General features: G+C 42.1%; 1 protein-coding gene across 5 annotated transcripts in view; it reads left to right on the forward strand.

Moving 5' to 3' along the window:
• LOC109321318 (pleckstrin homology domain-containing family A member 7-like) overlaps positions 1–19,292 on the forward strand; it is a 186,914-nt gene that overhangs the window by 107,055 nt on the left and 60,567 nt on the right. For all 5 annotated transcript variants that reach the window (XM_019551903.1, XM_019551902.1, XM_019551906.1 and 2 more), the window contains exons 5-7: positions 350–422; positions 3,444–3,544; positions 17,279–17,457. In XM_019551903.1, coding sequence (XP_019407448.1) covers positions 350–422; positions 3,444–3,544; positions 17,279–17,457 — 353 coding nt within the window. The remainder of the gene's footprint in view (positions 1–349; positions 423–3,443; positions 3,545–17,278; positions 17,458–19,292) is intronic.

Raw genomic sequence — 19,292 nt, forward strand, 5'->3', positions numbered from 1 at the left:
AATTGCCTGATAGATCCTTTGAGAAAATATGTGGCAACAGCTCCTTTGTTCATAGAGCCATATATACTGGAGATCTAAATTTAGTTAGTGAATAAAAGTTTGAAAATTGTCCTGTGGATGACTTAAGAAAGATCATCCTGTAACTGGATACTGTACTTGATGTTTCTGTCATTGTATCATGGTTCACTAAATAAAAAGCAAAATGTTCATTTTTTTGTAATAAATAACATACTTGGTATATTTCTGATAACTGTTAATTGTTATAACATAAGAATTAGATGCTGAGGTAGACTATCTTTGAGATTTTATTTGAATGGAAAGAAAGTATATTAAATTCTTTGTATTTCAGGATAGCTCTGGAATGAGGTTATGGAAAAGACGATGGTTCGTGCTTTCTGATTATTGTTTGTTTTACTACAAAGGTGAGCAGATAACAGGCTGATCTAAATAATTTTCATGAAACTGAGACCTTTTTGGAAAACATTTTGGCTTGCTTTCTGAACATCTCTTAAAGTTCAGTATTTTTTCCTAACCATGCCATACCCCTCACATAACTATTTTAACATTACTTTTGTGATCCAAATCCTCACCAGTAAGCAAAATTACTGTTAACTTATTTGAATTGGTTTTGGCTAAGGCATGGGTTTGGGGAAACAAGAGACCAGGGTTTCCAGCTGTTCATAGATTATACATAACAATATTTTATATGTGATTTATCATTGTCCATTTTCAAAGCACATTGCAAACATTAATTAATATAACATCTCTGGGATATCGTTTGATAAGTATTATTACAGCTATGGAGAAACCCCATGGGACTGACTTATCCAAGATCACACAGTCAGTGGCAGAGTTCAGATCAGAACCCAGGCTTTCTGAATCCCAGTTCCAGTGTTGAATCATTAGACTTCTCTGTGCCTTTGTTTCTTCTTGAACCAAATGGAGGCATTGCATCCCACCTGCTGCACATGAATTTATAAAGTTAAAAACACAGTTTCTATAGCGCTTAGGAAATTTGCAACACAAAGGGTGCTGACAGATGTGGAACAAAAACCAAAAAAATGCACCCTGTTGAAAGCAGCAGTGCATTACTTCCACCTGGCTCTGCAACAGCTGTATAGATCAGGTGCTTCAGTGGGGCTCTTTGGTACTTTTAGCTAAAGATGATTCAATCAGCTACTAGATCAGTGGTCACCAACTGGTCGATTGTGATTGACCGGTATATCCTGGAGTCTCTTCAAGTTGATCCTGGGCTGGGAGGAGAGGGGGGGACTGAGCGTGTTCATGCTTGTGTGCACCCTAACCCCACCCCGCTAAGCACAGCAGGTCAGTTGGTGGGGGAGGGGAGGGGCAGAGGCCTCAGAGCACAAAGTCCAGCCCACAGCTGCAGTCACATCTGCCATGCACAGATTGGGGGGGCATGTGCCCCCCCAGATGTGGGGCAGTGCCAGCAGCTGTATGTAGGGAGTGCGAGCAGGCCCTGCACAGCCAGGGGGCCTGGGTTGGGGGGGAAACACAGCCCAGGAGGGCGGTGGGGGTGCATGCCTCTGGATCTGGGGGCAGGGCTGGGCCTGGGGCAGCACCAGGCTTTCCCTGGCCAGGCTGCGCTCAGGCTGGGTGGCTGCACCATTGGTGCTGGGAGTGGGGCCATGCAGAGGGAGACCATAGCCCCTCCCCAACCCTTGCTTCCAGCACCACCACCGAGTGCATTGCAGGCCAGGCCTGGTGGGCACAGCCTTCCCCTCCCCTTGAGGACATGTGGGGCTGGGGACTGGCGGGCACAGGGGAAGGACAGCTACAGCTATGGGATGGAAGTCTGCTCTGGGCTGTTCCTGCCAGGCCTGGCCTGCACTGTGCTCGGCGTGGATGGCGGCAGTGCTGGGAGTGACCCATTCCCAGTGGCGCCACCGCCGCAGCCACCTGAGTGCAGCCCAGCCAGAAAAAGCCCGGTGCTACCCCAGCCCCAGCCTCAGCACCAGCCCACCCCACATGCAGATCTGGGGACATGCATCCCCCCACCCTCCTGTGATGTGTGCCCCTACCCCCTCCCTGAATTCCCCAGACAGCCACTCATGGCTTTGTCCCCCACTCCACCCCAGCTGTGTAAGGCTTTCCCTTCCCTCACCAGCATTGGGGGTGGCAATCAAGGCCCTAGTAGTGATGGAGGGAGTGGGGTAGGGCTGGGGCCTTGATCTACCCCACCCCCCCATGGCCCTTTCCCCTCTACCCTCCCCTCCCCTCCCCACAGACTGACCTGCTGGGCCGGGGGGGGGAGGTAGATCTTCAGTTCCTCTTAAATTCCAAAAGTGATCTCCAACCTAAAAAGGTTGGAGATGATTGAATTAGATAAATGTGCCAACTACCCTCTCAAGTGCCTGATCTCTGCAGATGTTGGGTAAGCTGGGTGCTACTGAAGCTCTGCCTCTTCTGGTCTTGCACTGGGGATGATGCAGGAGCTCACTGAGGTTACAGTAAAGCAGTGTTTTGCTTTTTTCCCACGTCTGCAAGTACCTAGAATGTTTGTTCATATATAGACTATGGTAGCTCTATAACTGGTTACATAATTAATTAGAAAATAAGTTGGATGTATGAGTCATACTTGATAGTCTATCTTACATCATGCAGGTTTACAGACTTTTAAATCATTACAGTTATCTGGCATCAAAATCTATGTAGTATTATATGTTGGTCTCAGAGCATTGCACAATGTGTTAATGCAAGGTGGGAAGGAAAAGGAAGCAGAGTCACTAGGGGTGCCTAAACACTTATATTGAAGCTGCTCCCATGCACTATAATTACAATGTGTTGTAATTACCGTGCTCTGGCACACTCCAGCTTCATGAGTATCAGTGTCCCCATGTTGAAAAATGACACTGGGTGCACTTTAATTGAAACTTGTTGGGCAAGCATTAGTTAAAGCATCTCTGCCGCCATTTTTCAGCATGGGGATGCTGATACAGGTGACACTCCGGGTGCTTTAATTACAGCAGCTCCCAGAACTGCTCTAGTCAAAGCCCCTCCCCCACCCCGAGCCTCTCAGAGCATGTGTATAAATGCCCCAAGTTGCTGACTCCCTGGGGTGGGGCTGTTGAAGAGGGGAGAGGGCAGATCAGCTGCTTAAGTGGAGACAATGGTGCCTAGAGATGTCTTTGGCATGCCAGTAGATTGTTTTGAATCACTAGTTCCTTGCACTTGAATAAATAAGGCTTTGGTGGCCTTGTTTTTTCCAGTTCCTCTCTTCTGTTCTTTAGTCACTGGAAGTATATCAGCAGAAGAATTATTTTGAGTGCTTATTCTTCTGGGTGAAAAAACAAAAAATTGGAAATGGGAGAAATTTCAGGAACATAATACAGTAGGCACTGTTTTCTCCACTGTTTGATGGTACTGTATAGGGAGAATATCCTATTGAAAAGGTACAGTGACTCACTTTTTCCATTCAATAGATAGCAGAGAAGAAACTGTTTTGGGTAGCATACCATTGCCTAGTTATGTCATATCTCCCGTTGGACCTGAAGATCGTATACACCGCAAGTTTTCCTTTAAGGTACAATTAATCAAATACAACATTTATGATATATATAATTAGCAATGTGTATAGTAAATATTTTTAAATTTTTGTTTGCCTGGGAGAATATAGTGTCATAGAGTGAACAGTAACATTCCTAATTCTCCCTCCATAAATATTTTAGAAACAAAACTGATTTATCAAATACATATTTAATAAATGTTTTTCAAGCTACATAATTTCTCTTGTATCTAATAATTATATTATAATTCATCTTTCTACTATGCTACATACTTCTTTATAGCTTTAGCTTGGGCATATGGAAAATGGTTTTCTATAAAGCCTCAGAAAATAAAACTGACAAACTTTACCAGTACTTTTTATAAACTGAGAAAAGCATTGCCTTTTCCCATGGAATGCTTCACTTCAAAGTGGATAGGGATGCTTTTTATTTGCAATAAAACCACCTGCTCAGTTTTGACAGCTAGGAAATGACAGTGTCATGACTTTAGTCTTTGTTACTTAATGTAGTATGGCAATGAAAGTTTTCATTTATTTTCTCTTCCCAAAACTCGGTAATTGGTATTTCCCATATAGTAGCTCAAAATAATTAATTTTCTTGTTTTGTCACTTAACGTACTTTGTAATTTCCTCATCTCAGGGGAGGATGAGCAGCCAGCTTTGTCTCCTTCATAACCTGGAAGCTGTGGTTGTTCTAGATGCAGCTTAAAACAACATTTTAATTTAGTCTTCCATGTAGTTCTTAAGTAAATCTATTGTTTTGATAATTTGGGGATTCGTTGTTAAAAATCTGTGTTGGATAATTTATGGTTTTGCTCTAGCTATTGCAAATCTTTGAAAAATCAACAAAGAACATAGACCTATTCTTGACAATGGAAAAACCTGCCTCCAACTCACAACGTGACTAAGCCTAGCCATTAAGGCAAATTATAGTCTTGAACAAGGTTACAGTTTTAAAATACACAGCCGTTTAGAACAGAATCTGTCACATTGTGGGCACATATACACGTTCATTAATGCATCTTAGTTACTGTGCCTTAAGTTTGGTATTTATTTAATGAAGTACTAACTAGTATTCTCATTGTAGAATTATTACTCAAATCTAGGTTAAGACTGTAAACTGATTTAAAATAATCACACAACAAAAAGGGATTAGTTACATTTCAAGAGCCAGACAGCACCTCAGGTAAGAAAGCTTCAGTATTGCTATTGACAGTCATCAAGTTGTTTTTTACCTAGGTTAGACCAAATTGTATCTTTCCATACTCTGCTGTCAGCTGGAGCTGTGATATGGATAAATCTCCATTTCAGAAGCAGCGAAGTTACGTTTCTCTCAAAGTTCCTTTCAGATGATTTAGAATAAAGACAGAAAGAAAGAAGAGCAGAAAGAAAGGTCACAGTAAGGCATTGTATTAAGATAGTGTCTTAATACCTTAGGTTGTTTGCATATGTGAAAACAAAACGAAATGGTGCTTTAAATTCAGCGCGCTGCTGCACCAAGCCCAGCACATACCCAGAAGAGGCAGCCTGTTAGTTGGACTCAGTTTGCCCAATGTCTGTTGCCCATTTGCTTCAGTGGGTCTGTTTTGGCACTATCTAACAGCTAATTCAATCAGCTTTAGAGAAAAGTGCAAAAAAGCCCTGCTGAAGCACCTAGTCTGTACAGATGCTGTGGAGGTGGGTCGAAGTAACACACTGCCGCTTCCGGTAGTTTTTTTTTTTTTCCCCCATGTCCAAGGTATCCTTATAGAATGTCTTAAGACAAAGTTTGTAGCAAAGCTGGTCTTATTGTGCTTACAGGCCATGTACCCAGGATCTGGAACAAACTCCCCCCAGAGGTGGTGCAAGCACTTGCTCAGGACTCATTCAAAAGGTGTCTGGATGTTTATCTTGCTGGGATCATTTGACCCAGCTGACTTCCTACCTATGGCAGGGAGGCTGGACTCAATCTTGCAAGGTCCCTTCCAGCCCCTAATGTCTATGAAATCTATGAAACCTATTATCAGACAGTCCATATATAAAATTAATTAGATACATAGCATGGTATGTACTGTTTATAAAAGATTCTATGTTGGTCTGGGCTTGATTTTAGTTAAGCTTTCATTTAAGCTTTATTGCAAATGTTAAGGTAAACTTCTCACTTCAAAACTATGTATTGTAACAATAGCAAGTCCTGATTTTCTAGGACTTCTGTAGCACTGATAGCACTGTCTGAATTCCACGCCCCCAGAATTCACTGTAGGTTTGCAGAGGTTCAAGGACACTGTCTTACCAGAATTCTGTCACTCACCAGCCATTAAATTTATCTAATCTGTCGGGTGCCCTTAAATATACTGAGCGGGGACAGGCACTGCATGTCATAATTAAATGCAGCCAGGAATAGAAAACACAAGAAGATGAAGCCAAAAATAAAGATACAATATTTTTTTCACACTGAAGTCATGAACAAGAGGAAGCTGTATCTTGTCATGTTTTTAAAGTTTTGTCTGTTTTTCATTTGGGTTTTTGTGTAATATGCTAATTACAGTTTAGGCATATGCTTGTTTATTGGCCAGCTTCCATTGTAAATGTCTGTTTTCTGAGATTGAAATCTCAGGGTAAAAACTTGCTTTGACTAAAAATTATCATGCAGCCTCTGTGAGAATTTTTACATAATAAACTTTGACTCATAAGGTTTTTTTTAGCTCAGTTAACTTAGCAATAGAAAAATAAACACTTTTTCTAGGTTTTATTTTCGGGAGAGGACCAGTTCAATAGTATGTCTATTATTTGAAGTGCAGAACCTGATGGGAGTTTGTGGGTTTTGTATATTGTCTTCCTTTGCTTATCTGCTAAGGCTTGGGTTCAGGGTTTTGTCTCCCTTGCAACACTGTGTCAAAATTATATTGTTAGTGCCTAGAGCAGCATTCTGGTGCAATGATATCCTGTTCTCACAAGTAATGGAGCATATATTAAAGTGTGTATTATTTCAAAGTTTCATTTTGAATTCAATTTGTTTTTATCCTTCCAGCCATTTTTTAAAATTTTCCCCACAGAATTTCTCAGGGAAGCCAGGCATTATGGCAATCTCTGAAGCTCTAATATCTCTGCCCCTTATTTAGTATGGCCAACAAACTACCACCACCTAATATTTTCACTGTTCTTATTTAATTATTTTAAGGAGCATAAATATTTAATCACAAGTAATGCACACAGATTTCACCAAGAAAAATCTAGTTTGTTAGGATTAATCAGTTAAAATTCTTAGTTGAAGACTGAAGTATTATAAAATGTAATACTAAAACATTCTGCACATACAAATCATTTTAGACAGAATATGGATATAAATTAATACCACTGAAATCTTTACAAACAGTAGACTTTTCAACCTATAATTGTTCTAATATGCATTTTAATTTTCTCAGAGGAAGTAATACAACTGTGGAGTCTGCTGATGATCATACTGAAATCAATAGAAGTAGCACAACATTTTTATTGGAGATCTCAAGTGACATTAATGCTACTAGGACACTTGCCTTTTGCATTATTCCATCTTGCGTGGCTTATATATCAGAGGGCTATCTTGTTCAATGCTAACACCCAAAACCAAGAAAAGAAAGTGACTCCAGGGTTATAGGAGAGTCCATTGAAGAGCTTATGGAAAAGCACCTCTGAATACCCTCTGTGAAAATCAGGGGCTGCTTGCAGACATTTAAAAAAAAAAAACCCAAACAAAAATGTTCTTTACCAGAAGAAGCCACATGTTACTTTGACCCCAGGTCTGTAGCATCTGTATAGATCAGGTACTTCAGCAGGGCATTTGGCACTTTAAGGTAAAGCTGATTGAAGCCAGAAAAGCCTCACTAAAGCACCCAGTCTATACAGATGGTGGGTGAGCCAGGTCCAACTAATTCAATGCCTCTTCTAGGCATGCACTGGGCTTGGCGCAGAAGCACAATGAGCTTAAAGTAAAGCACCACTCTTTTTAGAACATCTGCAAGCAGCCAGAATGTACTGAGTGTCACTGATCATCACTGCTGAGACGTGTGGGACCATGGGCTATATTCAGTTAGTTGTTTATTACAAAGAATCATAGAAAATCAGAGTTGGAAGGGACCTCAGCAGGTCATCTCGTCCAAACCCTTGCTGAAAGCAGGACAGTCCACAATTATAGCATCCCAGCTAACGCTTTGTCTACCCAAGTCTTAAAAACATCCAAAGATGGAGATTCCACAACCTCTCTGGGTCTGTTCCAGGGCTTTACTCTTGTGAGAGCTTTTCCTGCTATCTAACCTAAACTTCCCTGCTGCAACGTGAAACCATTGCTCCTTGCTCTGTTACCTGCCACCACTGGCCATGTCAACACATCACCGTACAGCACCATGTTTTAGTACTTTCTTCTGGTATGTCATGTCCACTACTTTCCCACATCCACACAGCCAATCATCGTGTCATAGAAAGCAATCAGGTTGGTCAGGCATGACTTGCCCTTGGTTGTTCCTGTGCTGACTGTTCCTAATCACCTTCTCCAAGTGCTAGAAATGGATTCCTTGAAGGACCTGCTCCATGATTTTTCCAGAGGCTGACATGAGGCTGACCGGTCTGTAGTTCCCTGGATCCTTGTACATAACTTTCTTAAAGATAGGCACTATATTTGCCCTTTTCAGTTGTTGGGACCTCTCCCAATATCCGTGAGTTTTTGAAGATAATTGTCAGCGGTTCTGCAGTCAGATCTGCCAACTCCCTCAGCACCCTTGGGTGCATCCTATCCAGCCCCATAGACTTGTACACATCTGGCTTTTTAAAATAGTTGCTAACCTGTTGCTGTCAGCTTCTCACCTCCTCCCCAAACTGTGCTGCCAGGTGCAATAGCCTGGGAGCCAACCTTGCCTGTGAAGACTGAGTAAAAAAGACATTGAGTACTTCAGCTTTTTCCACATAATCTGTTATTAGATTGCCTCTCCCAGTCAGTAAGGGACCCACACTTTCTCTGATTTTCCTCTTGTTGCTGTAAAAGCCTTTCTTGTTACCTTTCATGTACCTTGCTAGCTACAACTCCAACTGTGATGTGGCCTTCCTGACTTCATCCCTGCATGCCTGAGCAATACTCCTGTACTGCTCCCTAGTCATTTGTCCTTGTTTTGACTTTTTGTAAGTTTCCTTTTAGTGTTTTAGGTCATTGAAGAGTTCCCTACTAAGCCAAGCTGATTGTCTGCCATACTTGCTAGTCTTCCTGCATACTGGGATGGTTCATTCCTGCACTCTTAGTACAGTTTCCTTAAAGTACAACCAGCTCTCCTGGACTCCTTTCCCCCTCAGACTGGCCTCCAAGGGGATCCTGCCCATCAGTTCCCTGAAGGAGTTAGTCTACTTTTCTGAAATTCAGGGTCCTCACTCTGCTGCTCTTCTTTCTTCCTTTCCTTAGGATCATAGACATTTAGGGTTGGAAGGTACCTCAGGAGGTCATATAGTCCAACTCCCTGCTCAAAGCAGGATCATCCCCAACTAGATCATCCCAGCCAAAGCTCTGTCTAGCTGGGTTTTGAAAACCTCCAAGGGTGGAGCTTCCACCACCACTCTGGGTACCCTGCTCCAGTGTTTTACTACCCTCATAGTGAGAAACTTCCCTTGCTACAACTTGAGACCATTGCTCCTTGTTGTGTCATCTGCCACCACTGACAACAGTCTAGCTCCATCCTCTTTCAATCCCCACTTCAGGTAGTTGAAGGCTGTTATTAAATCCCTTCTCAGTCTCCTCTTCTGTAGACGAAATAAGCCCAGTTCCCTTGGTCTTTCCTCATAAGTCATGTGCCCCAGCCCTCCTCACCATTTTTGTTGCCCTCTGCTGGATTCTTTCCAATTTGTCCACATCCTTTCTGTAGTGAGGGGGCCCAAAACTAAACACTACTCCAGATGTGGTGTCACTAGTGCTGAATAGAGGGGAATAATTACCTCCTTTGACCCACTGGCAACACACCTACCAATGCAGCCCAGTATAGCATTAGCCTTCTTGGCAACAAGGGCACACTGCTGGCTCATATTCAGCTTATTGGCCACTGTGACCCCATGTCCTTTTCTGCAGAGCTGCTGCCCAGCCAGTCAGGCCTCCCCACTTATACTGATGCATGGGATTGTTCCATCCTACAGGACTTTGCACTTGTTCTTGTTCAACCTCATGAGATTTCTTTTGGCCCAATCCTCTAATTTGTCTAGGTCACCCTGAAACTTGCTGAGGGTGCACTCTATGCCACTTCCAGGTAGTTGATGAAGACATTAAACTAAACTGGCCCCAGGTCTGAACTCTGGGGCACTCGACTTGATACTGGCTGCCAACTAGACATCAAACCATTGATTACTACTCTCTTAGCATGATGCTACAGCCAGTTTTCTATCTACCTGATAGTCCATTCATCCAACCCATACTTCCCTAGTGTGCCTGCAAGAATGTTGTGGGAGACCTTATCAAAAGCCTTGCTAAAATCAAGGTATACCACGTCCATTGGCGTGCCCTTGTCCACGGATCCAGTCATCTCATCAAAGAAGGCAATCGGGTTGGTCAGGCATGATTTGCCCTTGGTGAATCCATACTGACTGTTCCTAATCACCTTCTTCTCCTCCAAGTGCTTAGAAATTAACTCTTTGAGGATCTGCCCCATGATTTTTCCAGGGACTGAGGTGAGGCTGACTAGTCTGTAGTTCCCTCCATCCTCCTTTTTCCCTTACTTAAATATGTGCACTACGTTTGCCTTTTTCCAGTCATCTGGGACCTCTCCTGATTGCTATGAGTTTTCAGAGCCAATGGCACTGCAGTTACTTCAGCCAACTCCCTCAGCACCCTAGGGTGCATCCCATCTGACCTCATGAACTTTTACACATCCAGCTTTTCTAAGGCGTCCCTAACTTGTTCTTTTACCACTGACAGCTGCTTACCTCCTCCCCAAACTACTGCACGGTGCAGTAGTCTGGGAGCTGACCTTGCCTGTGAAGATTTAGGCAAAAAAGGCATTGATTACTTCAGCCTTTTCTGCATCCCCTGTCACAAGATTGCCTCCCTGATTCAGTAAGGGACCCACACTTTCCCTGATCCTCCTCTTGCTACTGACATACTTGTAGAAACCCTTCATGTTACACTTCAAATCCCTTGCTAGCTGCAACTCCAGTTGTGCTTTTGCCTTCCTGAATTCCTCCCTGCATGCCTGAGGAATGCTCTTATATTCTTCCCTAAGTATTTGTCCAAATTTCCACTTATTATACGCCTCCTTATTGTGATTTAGTTTACTGAAGAGTTCCCTGCTAAGCCAAGCTGGTTTTCTGCCATACTTGCTAGTCTTCCTGCACATCAGGATGGTTTATTCCTGCACTCTCAGAAGTCTTCTTTGAAGTACAGCCATCTCTCCTGGACTGGTTTCCCCCTCAGACTGGCTTCCCAGGGGATCCTGCCCATGTGTTCCTGGAGTGAGTCAAAGTCTGCTTTTCTGAACCCCAGGGTCCTTACTTTGCTGGTTTCCATGCTTCCTTTTCTCAGGATCCTGAACGTAATCATCTCGTGGTCACTGCTGCCCAAATTACCATCCATTTCTACATTCCCCATCAATTCTTCCCTGCTTGTGAGCAGCAGATCAAAAAGAATATGACCCCGAGGTGGCCGCTCCAGCACTTGCACCAGGAAATTGTCCCCAGCACTCTCCAAAAACTTCCTGGATTGCCTGTGTACTGCTGTATTGCCTTCCCAGAACATGTCAAGGTGATTGAAGTCCCCCATGAGTACCAGCATGTGTGATCAGGAAATTTCTGCTACCTGTTTGAGGAAAGCCTCATCCATCTCATCCTCCTGGTCTGGTGATCTACAGCAGACACCCACCACAACATCACCCTTGTTGCTCTCTCCTCTGACTCTAACTGAGAGACTTTCAACAGTTTCATACTGGAGCTCTGAGCAGTCATACAGCTCTTGTTACATAAAGCACAATTCCTCTTCCTTTTCTCTCATGCCTGTCCTTCTTGAACCAGTTATACCCATTATGACAGTGCTCCAGTCATGCTAGCTGTCTCTCCAAGTCTCTGTTATTCCAATCATGTCATGGGTCCGTGACTGTGCAAGGACTTCCAATTCTTCCTGGTTGTTTCCCAGACTCTGTGCATTCATGTATTGACACCTGAGGTAACTAGTCAATTGGCCTACTTTCTCAGGAAGAATGAGAACGCCTCCCTTGTTGACCCTTCCTTGTGCTACCTCCAGGTAACCCACTTCCCTACTTACCACAGGGCTTTGGTCTCCATCTCCTGTCAAACCTGTTTTAAAACTATCCTCTCTAGGTTAGTAAGCCTGTCTCCAAAGATGCTCTTCCCTTCCTTCATCAGGTGAATGCTCTTCCTAGCAGTCCTTTTTGAAACAACAACTTACGGTCAAAAAGAAGCCACAATGCCTGTAACACCATCTGTGGAGCCATCCATTGATTTACAGGATGTGTGTACTGCTGCCCTTTCCTTTGACTGGAAGGATCAAGGAGAACACCAGTTGAGTCCCCTGTTCCCTTCACCCTTGCACTCAGAGCCCTGTAGTCACTTCTGACCTCTTTAGGGTCCCCCCTGGCAGTATCATTGGTGCTCCGTGGATGAGCAGCTTGGGGCAGTAGTCAGAGGGCAGGATAAGTCTCGGTAATCTTCCATAATATCTCGTATCTAGGCTCTGGGCAAGCAGCAGGCCTCCTGAGACAACGGGTCATGCTGGTAGGTGGATATCTTTGTCCCCTGCAGAAAGGAGTTGCCAATCACCACCTCCACCTATCACTTCCTCTTAGTGGCAGTGGTGTTGATCTTCCCAACTTTGGGGAGGCCTGGCCTGGCCTGTTCCATTGATGGATCATGCTCCTTCTCTGTTGCGAGGGCTCCTTATCTGTGCTCCAGGCAGCTGGGGACGAAGACTTCTGCTTGCTTCCAGAAGCTACAAGCTTCCACCTTGCTGGGAGTTCATGTCCTCTTCCTTCTCCAGTGCTGCTTCTGGCAGTCCTTCCTCTGCAGTCCTAGAGGTGTCTCTTCCAACATCAAATTGATGAACACCTCATGTCTGAGGATGCTTCAGAGCCTCGCCACCTCCTCCTGTAGCAATCTTGCCTACTCCCTGAGGAACACCACCAAGAGGCACTGTTCACATTGTAGGCACTCCCAAACCTGGCTGTCACTGGAAGGAATCTGCAAGACATAAGTCTTCATAGCATGAAACCAGGACCTAGGTAGAAGCCTCAACAGTGAGCAACCCTGCAGGAGCAGACATTTGACAGGCACAAGCAGAGGAGGTACTGGCAGTGGCCATGGCTCTGGCATTGTGACATCCTGGAGCTATCTCTCTGGGTCTCTTAAATCTACCACCTACCTGTTCCTGCCCTTATCTCTAAGCAGACCTTCTCTAGAAAACTACCGTCTAGGGCCTAGAGTCTAGGCTAAGATAGCCTGTTCACTGCTCTGTGATCCTGAGAGGTTCACTTTCCCCTGCTAACCTCTTCCTCTCACCAACCTTACATTGAAGGAAGATAAGAGAGAGTTTCTGGGTAAACTCTCTAAGAAACTCCCCACTCACTTTAGTTTCTAGTTAAACAAGGGATTTAAATATTGATTTACCTGCCGAGTTTTAGCTACTTACAGTAAATATCTAGATTAGTTACTCTAAAATAAAGATAGAATTTACCTTAAAGGCTCCCCTTCAAAGAGAGGGGCTGAGAAATGCTTGCCCTCTTTGCTGTCTGTTTGCTTGCTTGCTCAGGGAGTCTCCACCCCCACGTTACGGCTTTTATCAGACACATGCAGGAAATGGGCAGCAATCATTCAGCTAGCAGCACTCCCAGCTGCTCAGAGCACATGCCCAAACACACATCCCACCAAACAAACACTTATCCTTGCTGTCCTGGGGGCAAAAATACCTCCAGAGTGACTCCAGCTGGGTTGTGCCAAGGCCAGGCTCAGTCTAGGACAGAGGCAGTGGGTTCCCACTGCCTGTGCCTGCTCCTGGCCTGGTGGGGAACATGTGATGGGGGAGAGGGAACCCACCCACCACTGTGGCTGTCCCAGAATGAGCCCAGCCCCCATACAGTACAGAAACTTCCTTTTTCCCCCAAGACAAGTGGGCAGCAGCAGCAGGCAGGGAAGGCAGGGAGGGGCATGCCTCTGATCCTGGAAAGAATGGAGTGGGGAGTCTAATTTCCTCATGGACTGAAAGTCCCTGGCTGCTGCTCCTGCCACATGGTCAGAAAAGAGTGTGTGGACATAACATTGTACCATCTCTAGATCTGCCCCATCCTGCTTCTGACACCTCCTGAAGAAACTTGTAATTTCTTTTCACATACTGCTGGTAACATTATTCACTTGGAACTGATTTACTGTTAAGATGGGTGATTGGAATATTCATTTAGTGTTGCTTCAGAAATGTATCCTATATTTGACGCTTTTTCCCCTGACAGTAAGGAGAGTTATTCTGCTGTATTTTCATTAAGTGACTGCCTTTGATTTGCAGGGTGAATTATCACATTTCATGTTTGTAATTGTGGCTCTCTCTATCTTGGGAGTTAGAATTTCCGTAGATGAAAACAGTGACTTTTGGCTACCTAACATTAGTGATTACATAACTTCAGTAGTGTAGGTTTTTGATTTAAAATATTTTCTTTGAAAATCTGAATCTTATCAGTATTTTAACTTGTTCAACTTTTTGTCCTTGTCTTGTCCTTATGGGTTTGCTCTTGGGTTTTTCTCTCCATTTCTCCTTCTGTGCATTATGGGAGAGAGCCTGCCTTTTCTTCTCAGTCTGTCCAGCATAAGGCATCTGAATGCATGAATAGGTACCAATATTATTTTTTCCCTGTTGTGCATGTGGATGTGTTGTGTTTTGGGCTGCTTAGTGTATTGTATTTATCCATAATAATATTTGTTAAATTCTGTGCCTGTTAACAGTGACAGCCTTAGGTCATTACCATAACATTTTTTTTCCTTGCACATTTAGCATGCTACTAATTGATATCTGTAATGTGTTTAAATTTTACTTTAACCAATTTCACATGTTAAAAGCTGTTCAGAGAGTCCTGTTTGTTGATAATACTACAACACCTTTTTTGAGCTTTCTGAAGCAGGGAATATTGTGAATGTGATTTCTTCAATATCTGGAGGGAGAAACATGCCATACACTTTACATTTTCATATTATCACTGTACAGTCTGGTAGGTGTATAATATCCTGCAGCATTTTCTTGTTGCATGGTGAACACTGCTATTCTGAGAGAGATGGTAGGCTTCTGTGGGAAAAAAAGACTCATACCATTTATCAGGACATGCAGGTGAATTGCAGTCAGGAATGAGTTTAAGCAGCAGGCCTCAACTTTATTAACCTAGCACTGGAGAGGAGTTCTACGTGCTCTACCTCTGTCATTTTTCACATAGATATTTAAATAGTGCCAATGTGTGGTTACAGGTTATACCCTAACCCAAAAACTCACTTCACTTTAAATCCTTCAATTTCATCCTTCCAATTTCTTTGTCACAGGGACTTATCAGCTATCCTCTTCATTTATAAGTCCATGGCCTGCCAGCAGAACCTCAGGTCTTTCTTCTCTTTGGGAGTTGGACCTTTATGCCTTTACTTGCATTGGATGCTGGCCATAGGTTGTAATGACCAATCCCTGCTACTCCCACTACATCCTGTTCCTTTTCAAGCAACCTGTACCTCCATAATGGTACAAAGAAGGTGAAAAAACTTTCAGGCCCCCTGCAAGCTTGCCAATAACAAAAATTATTTCCTGATCCCCAGACAGGTAATTGGTTAAATCTACAGCATTGTACAAAAAAGGCCCCCTGTACTACAGCTACTGGCAAGAGGTCATTGCAAAAGCCAGAGCATAGGTTAAAATTAAATGACAGGAGGAGAGAGAGACTAGTCTGCGCCTCCCTATCTAGGCAATGGGAGATGGAAGGACATTGCTAGCCATGCTTTCTAAAGGATGCATTTTCCTCTTCTTTCTGGGCTGTCTGTCATACTGCAGTCTGGTCAACCTTCCCAACAGAGTGTCAGGAATGGGCTCCCTCCTTTATCTCTCAGATATGGGGTATAGGAGTAAGAAAGTCGATGGCACTCTGACTTGCACTAGGACAAAGTAGATCATAAAGCTTTTAAGGAACTAAGAGGGCTCCATTGAATTGTAGGTGAGTGTGAGACCATTGGCAAATGTCTGCTTACAAAATATTAAGTGCTAAAATGCTGGATAGAAACTTTTACTCTGCAGTAAGTTTGCATTTTTTGAGGTGAGTGTCTCATGTCAAAACCATGGGAATATATAGCTGAAATTATGTAGAAAGCATTGTGCAATACTATTCCGTCAAACTTGTTACTGGGCTTCTAAAATGGGTAGGTTATTTTTCAACCAAAAATAACGAGAGGTAAAAGCATTCAACAAAACAAAAGAATTATATATAGGGTCCATTTAGTTTTTTAAATGAGATGAGGTTTATTATTTTAAATATATATTTATTAGAAACAAAACAGTTTATTTTACACATGCTTTTCTGTGTGTTGATGCCAGTAGCAGTTGGTCCAAACACTGTGGACACTTAAATTACCAACATGATCACTGCATGAACTTTCTAGCTGAGTCGTTTTTTGTAATTGGTTCCAGTGCCCACAAATGCAACACAGAAAGAAAAATGCAACACATAAGAGATTATACTATATGCTACATGGTATAAAATATTTGAAAATTCACACAAGATCAAAATTTCCCAGGCTAAAAGACTTTTGAAAGACTAAGTAATATTGAAAAAATTATTAGAAATTACTGACCTCACTTATGATTCTCTGAATGGCTTTAAGTTCCTGTTAAATCTAATCTTTTGGTGTTAAGAGAAGTGATTGTCTACTTCTGAATTCCGTTTTCGAAGTAACACACAGGAAATATTAAAGCTTTGTTTTAGCTTTGCTTTAGGATAGAGTATCCAACCTGACTTTTTGTGTAATCTATGTATCGTATGTTCTAGCAAGTATGGGTAAGATGTGTCTAGATTCAAGCAGACTTGAAAAATGAAAGACCCATTCACTAAAAGTTTGGCTATAAAGCTCTCTATATAAAAACAATGGAAAGATTACAATATTAAAGTTTAGTTCTAGACTACAGACCATTTCTACACATAAAACTGCCCTTGTTTTGCGAAAACACATGGGAGCTTTTTATTTCTAAGAACATTTTTATATACAGCAGTATGTGGGTGATAATTTGATAAATCTTGCTAACTTAAATTGGTTGTAGCTAACTTTGTTGGTTTTTTTAGCTTACATGCTTTAACCAAAAAATGTTAACATTCCTAAAATGCCAGTTTACAAATTATTTGTATTGTAAGACTTCTGTCTTGTGTTTCTGGTAAACAAATTGCTTGTTACAACAGTCTAGGAAAATTGACTCACGTAAGATATTCTTGCAGCACATCCATCACTTTGCTTTGTATAGTGCTCATATTAAGTGAAGGATATAAGTTTAGGGGAAAATGAAAAGGTGAAATTCCTTGAATAAAAAAACGGAACAAAGAGCTGCAATTATATTATAATGATATTAAAAAGGAAATTAATTGGATATCATTTTGGTCAAGAAAAAATAAGGGTGCCATTAAACTCAATATTTGCTACACAGCAGTGACTTTCTGCTCTGCATAGAGGAAGATACTGTGAGAACTGTGTGCAACTGTAATAAATTTTCAGGCAAAAAATAATAGCACTGTCCAATTTGTCTTTGCTTTTTGTTTGCAGGCTGTCCACACAGGGATGAGGGCTTATATTTATAATAAGAGTTCTGTTATTGGCTCCCAGGCAGAGCATTCAGGGATGCGCACATATTACTTCAGTGCAGACACCCAAGAGGATATGAATGGCTGGATTCGGGCCATGAATCAAGCTGCTCTGATGCAAACCAGATTTTCATTAAAGAGGCAAGTTCACTGTGTCACTAATTTTGTAGATAAGTGTGGGGGAGGGTGGGTTGGTCCCAAAAATCAAAATAAGTTTCTATTCCTATAAACAAGAAAAGAACTATTCTTTCATTTTAACTGTTTTAATCTGTGCATGTTTTAATAGCAACTCCAATTTTAAAAATAATCTAGGTCATAAAATAATACATTTTGCTGATGATGAGCTGGGGGTACAAAATAACTGATGAAGCCCTGTACTGAGAATTGTTATGACAATAGAGAAAATTCCTGGAGACAAATGCAATGGGGAAGGGTTGCTACTTTCAGTTTCTGAAAATTGTATTATAGTGAGTGGATAGTAAAAGCCGAGCAACCCAAAAAGAACAAATGTGTTTTTCAGTCTCTATATGAAAATATTAATGCATGAATTCCTGTTGGGATCTAGGATCAATTAGTATCTTGACTTACTGCATTTTACAAGTTTGCAAGCTCTTTGAGAGAAATTCTCTTTTCATTATGTTCCTAAATTAATAGGGTCCTGCATATTGGCTGGAGCTGCATAAATGCTAACTGCATTATTAAAAAAAAAATAATTACGGTTCTAGATTTGAAATTCTGAAATGCACATAAAGGTAATTGCTGGGTGGTTAACTTCAAAAGAGATGGAAATGGGGAGCTACTAATTACAAATATTTTCTGAGTCCAGAAGAAAACTTGTTTTCCTTCAGACAGGACATAAATAGCCTGAAAGTAGGACAGATTCAATTTAAAAACCACCCTGCCATGAAGAGAAGAGAGTATGACGTGTTTCAGGGTAATATGTAGTTAAGATTATCACATATCTTAAACAAGATTTTTATTCTCTTAAAGCTAGTATGAAGCAAGCTTAGAGTGATATTCTCCGTTTTCCACTACAAGGATAAAATATTTGACATTTTTCATATGTAACTTTAAATCAAAATGCATTTTTGGAGAACCCAGACATATATGTCCGAACAAACCGTAAAATGTGATTAGTTATGCCTTCATTTAAGTGTTCACTTTAAATCTCTTCAAACTCACACTTGAAAAATAGCAACTCATAGAATAGGAAATCATAGAATTCAAAAACTGTCTATTGGGCTGATTGTAGTAGGAAAAATGAGCAGTCAGGAACACGGCAGTCAGGTATGTGTTCACTATATTGAATAGAAGCCATTTTATAGTTTAATTCAAACTTAAATTGATTTTGGCCAACTTCTTTATCTCCTTTCAACCATACACTTTCCTCCTCTGGCAGGAAAGAGTCATATTTCCTGACCTTTCCTTCATCCACTGGCTAGTCTTTCGGTATGGACAGGCATACTGCTTAGAACTTCCAAAATACGTTTTAAACCCCAAAAGTTGAGCTACACATCACTTTGGATCAGTTTAAACTTCTGGGAATGTTTTTAAAGTACACTGGAAAAATCAGGTACTCTTTTGAGTGGGTTCTCCGTGAAGCAGTTCAATGTTATGTGCAGACACAAAGCATTCCTTGCCTAGTGTCTAGTCAGTCTTCTGCGGGGGTGGGGAAGTAGAAAGCCTCTGTGTCAATTTCACTATCATGCTAGGGGATCCTAGGCTTATTCTGGGTTTGGAGGGGTGGCTGGGAAGGGAAGGAGCAGCCTTTGTAGCCCCCGCTTGTAGTGGGTGAGTTGTGTCTGTAACAGTAAACACCTGTCAATTGCTTTGTTGGGGGAGGGGGTGGGCAGGACCATTGCAAGATGGTCACTTAGTAGAACAAAATAGCTATTATTTCCATGCTCAGTATGAAGTGAATTAGTCCATTAACTAATAATTGTTTCTCTATGCTGCAATCTTGCAGGCAGCCCTGC

This window comes from Crocodylus porosus, unplaced genomic scaffold (genome assembly GCF_001723895.1).
Source record: "Crocodylus porosus isolate Cpor-Errol unplaced genomic scaffold, CroPor_comp1, whole genome shotgun sequence".
NCBI classification, from domain to species: Eukaryota; Metazoa; Chordata; order Crocodylia; family Crocodylidae; genus Crocodylus; species Crocodylus porosus.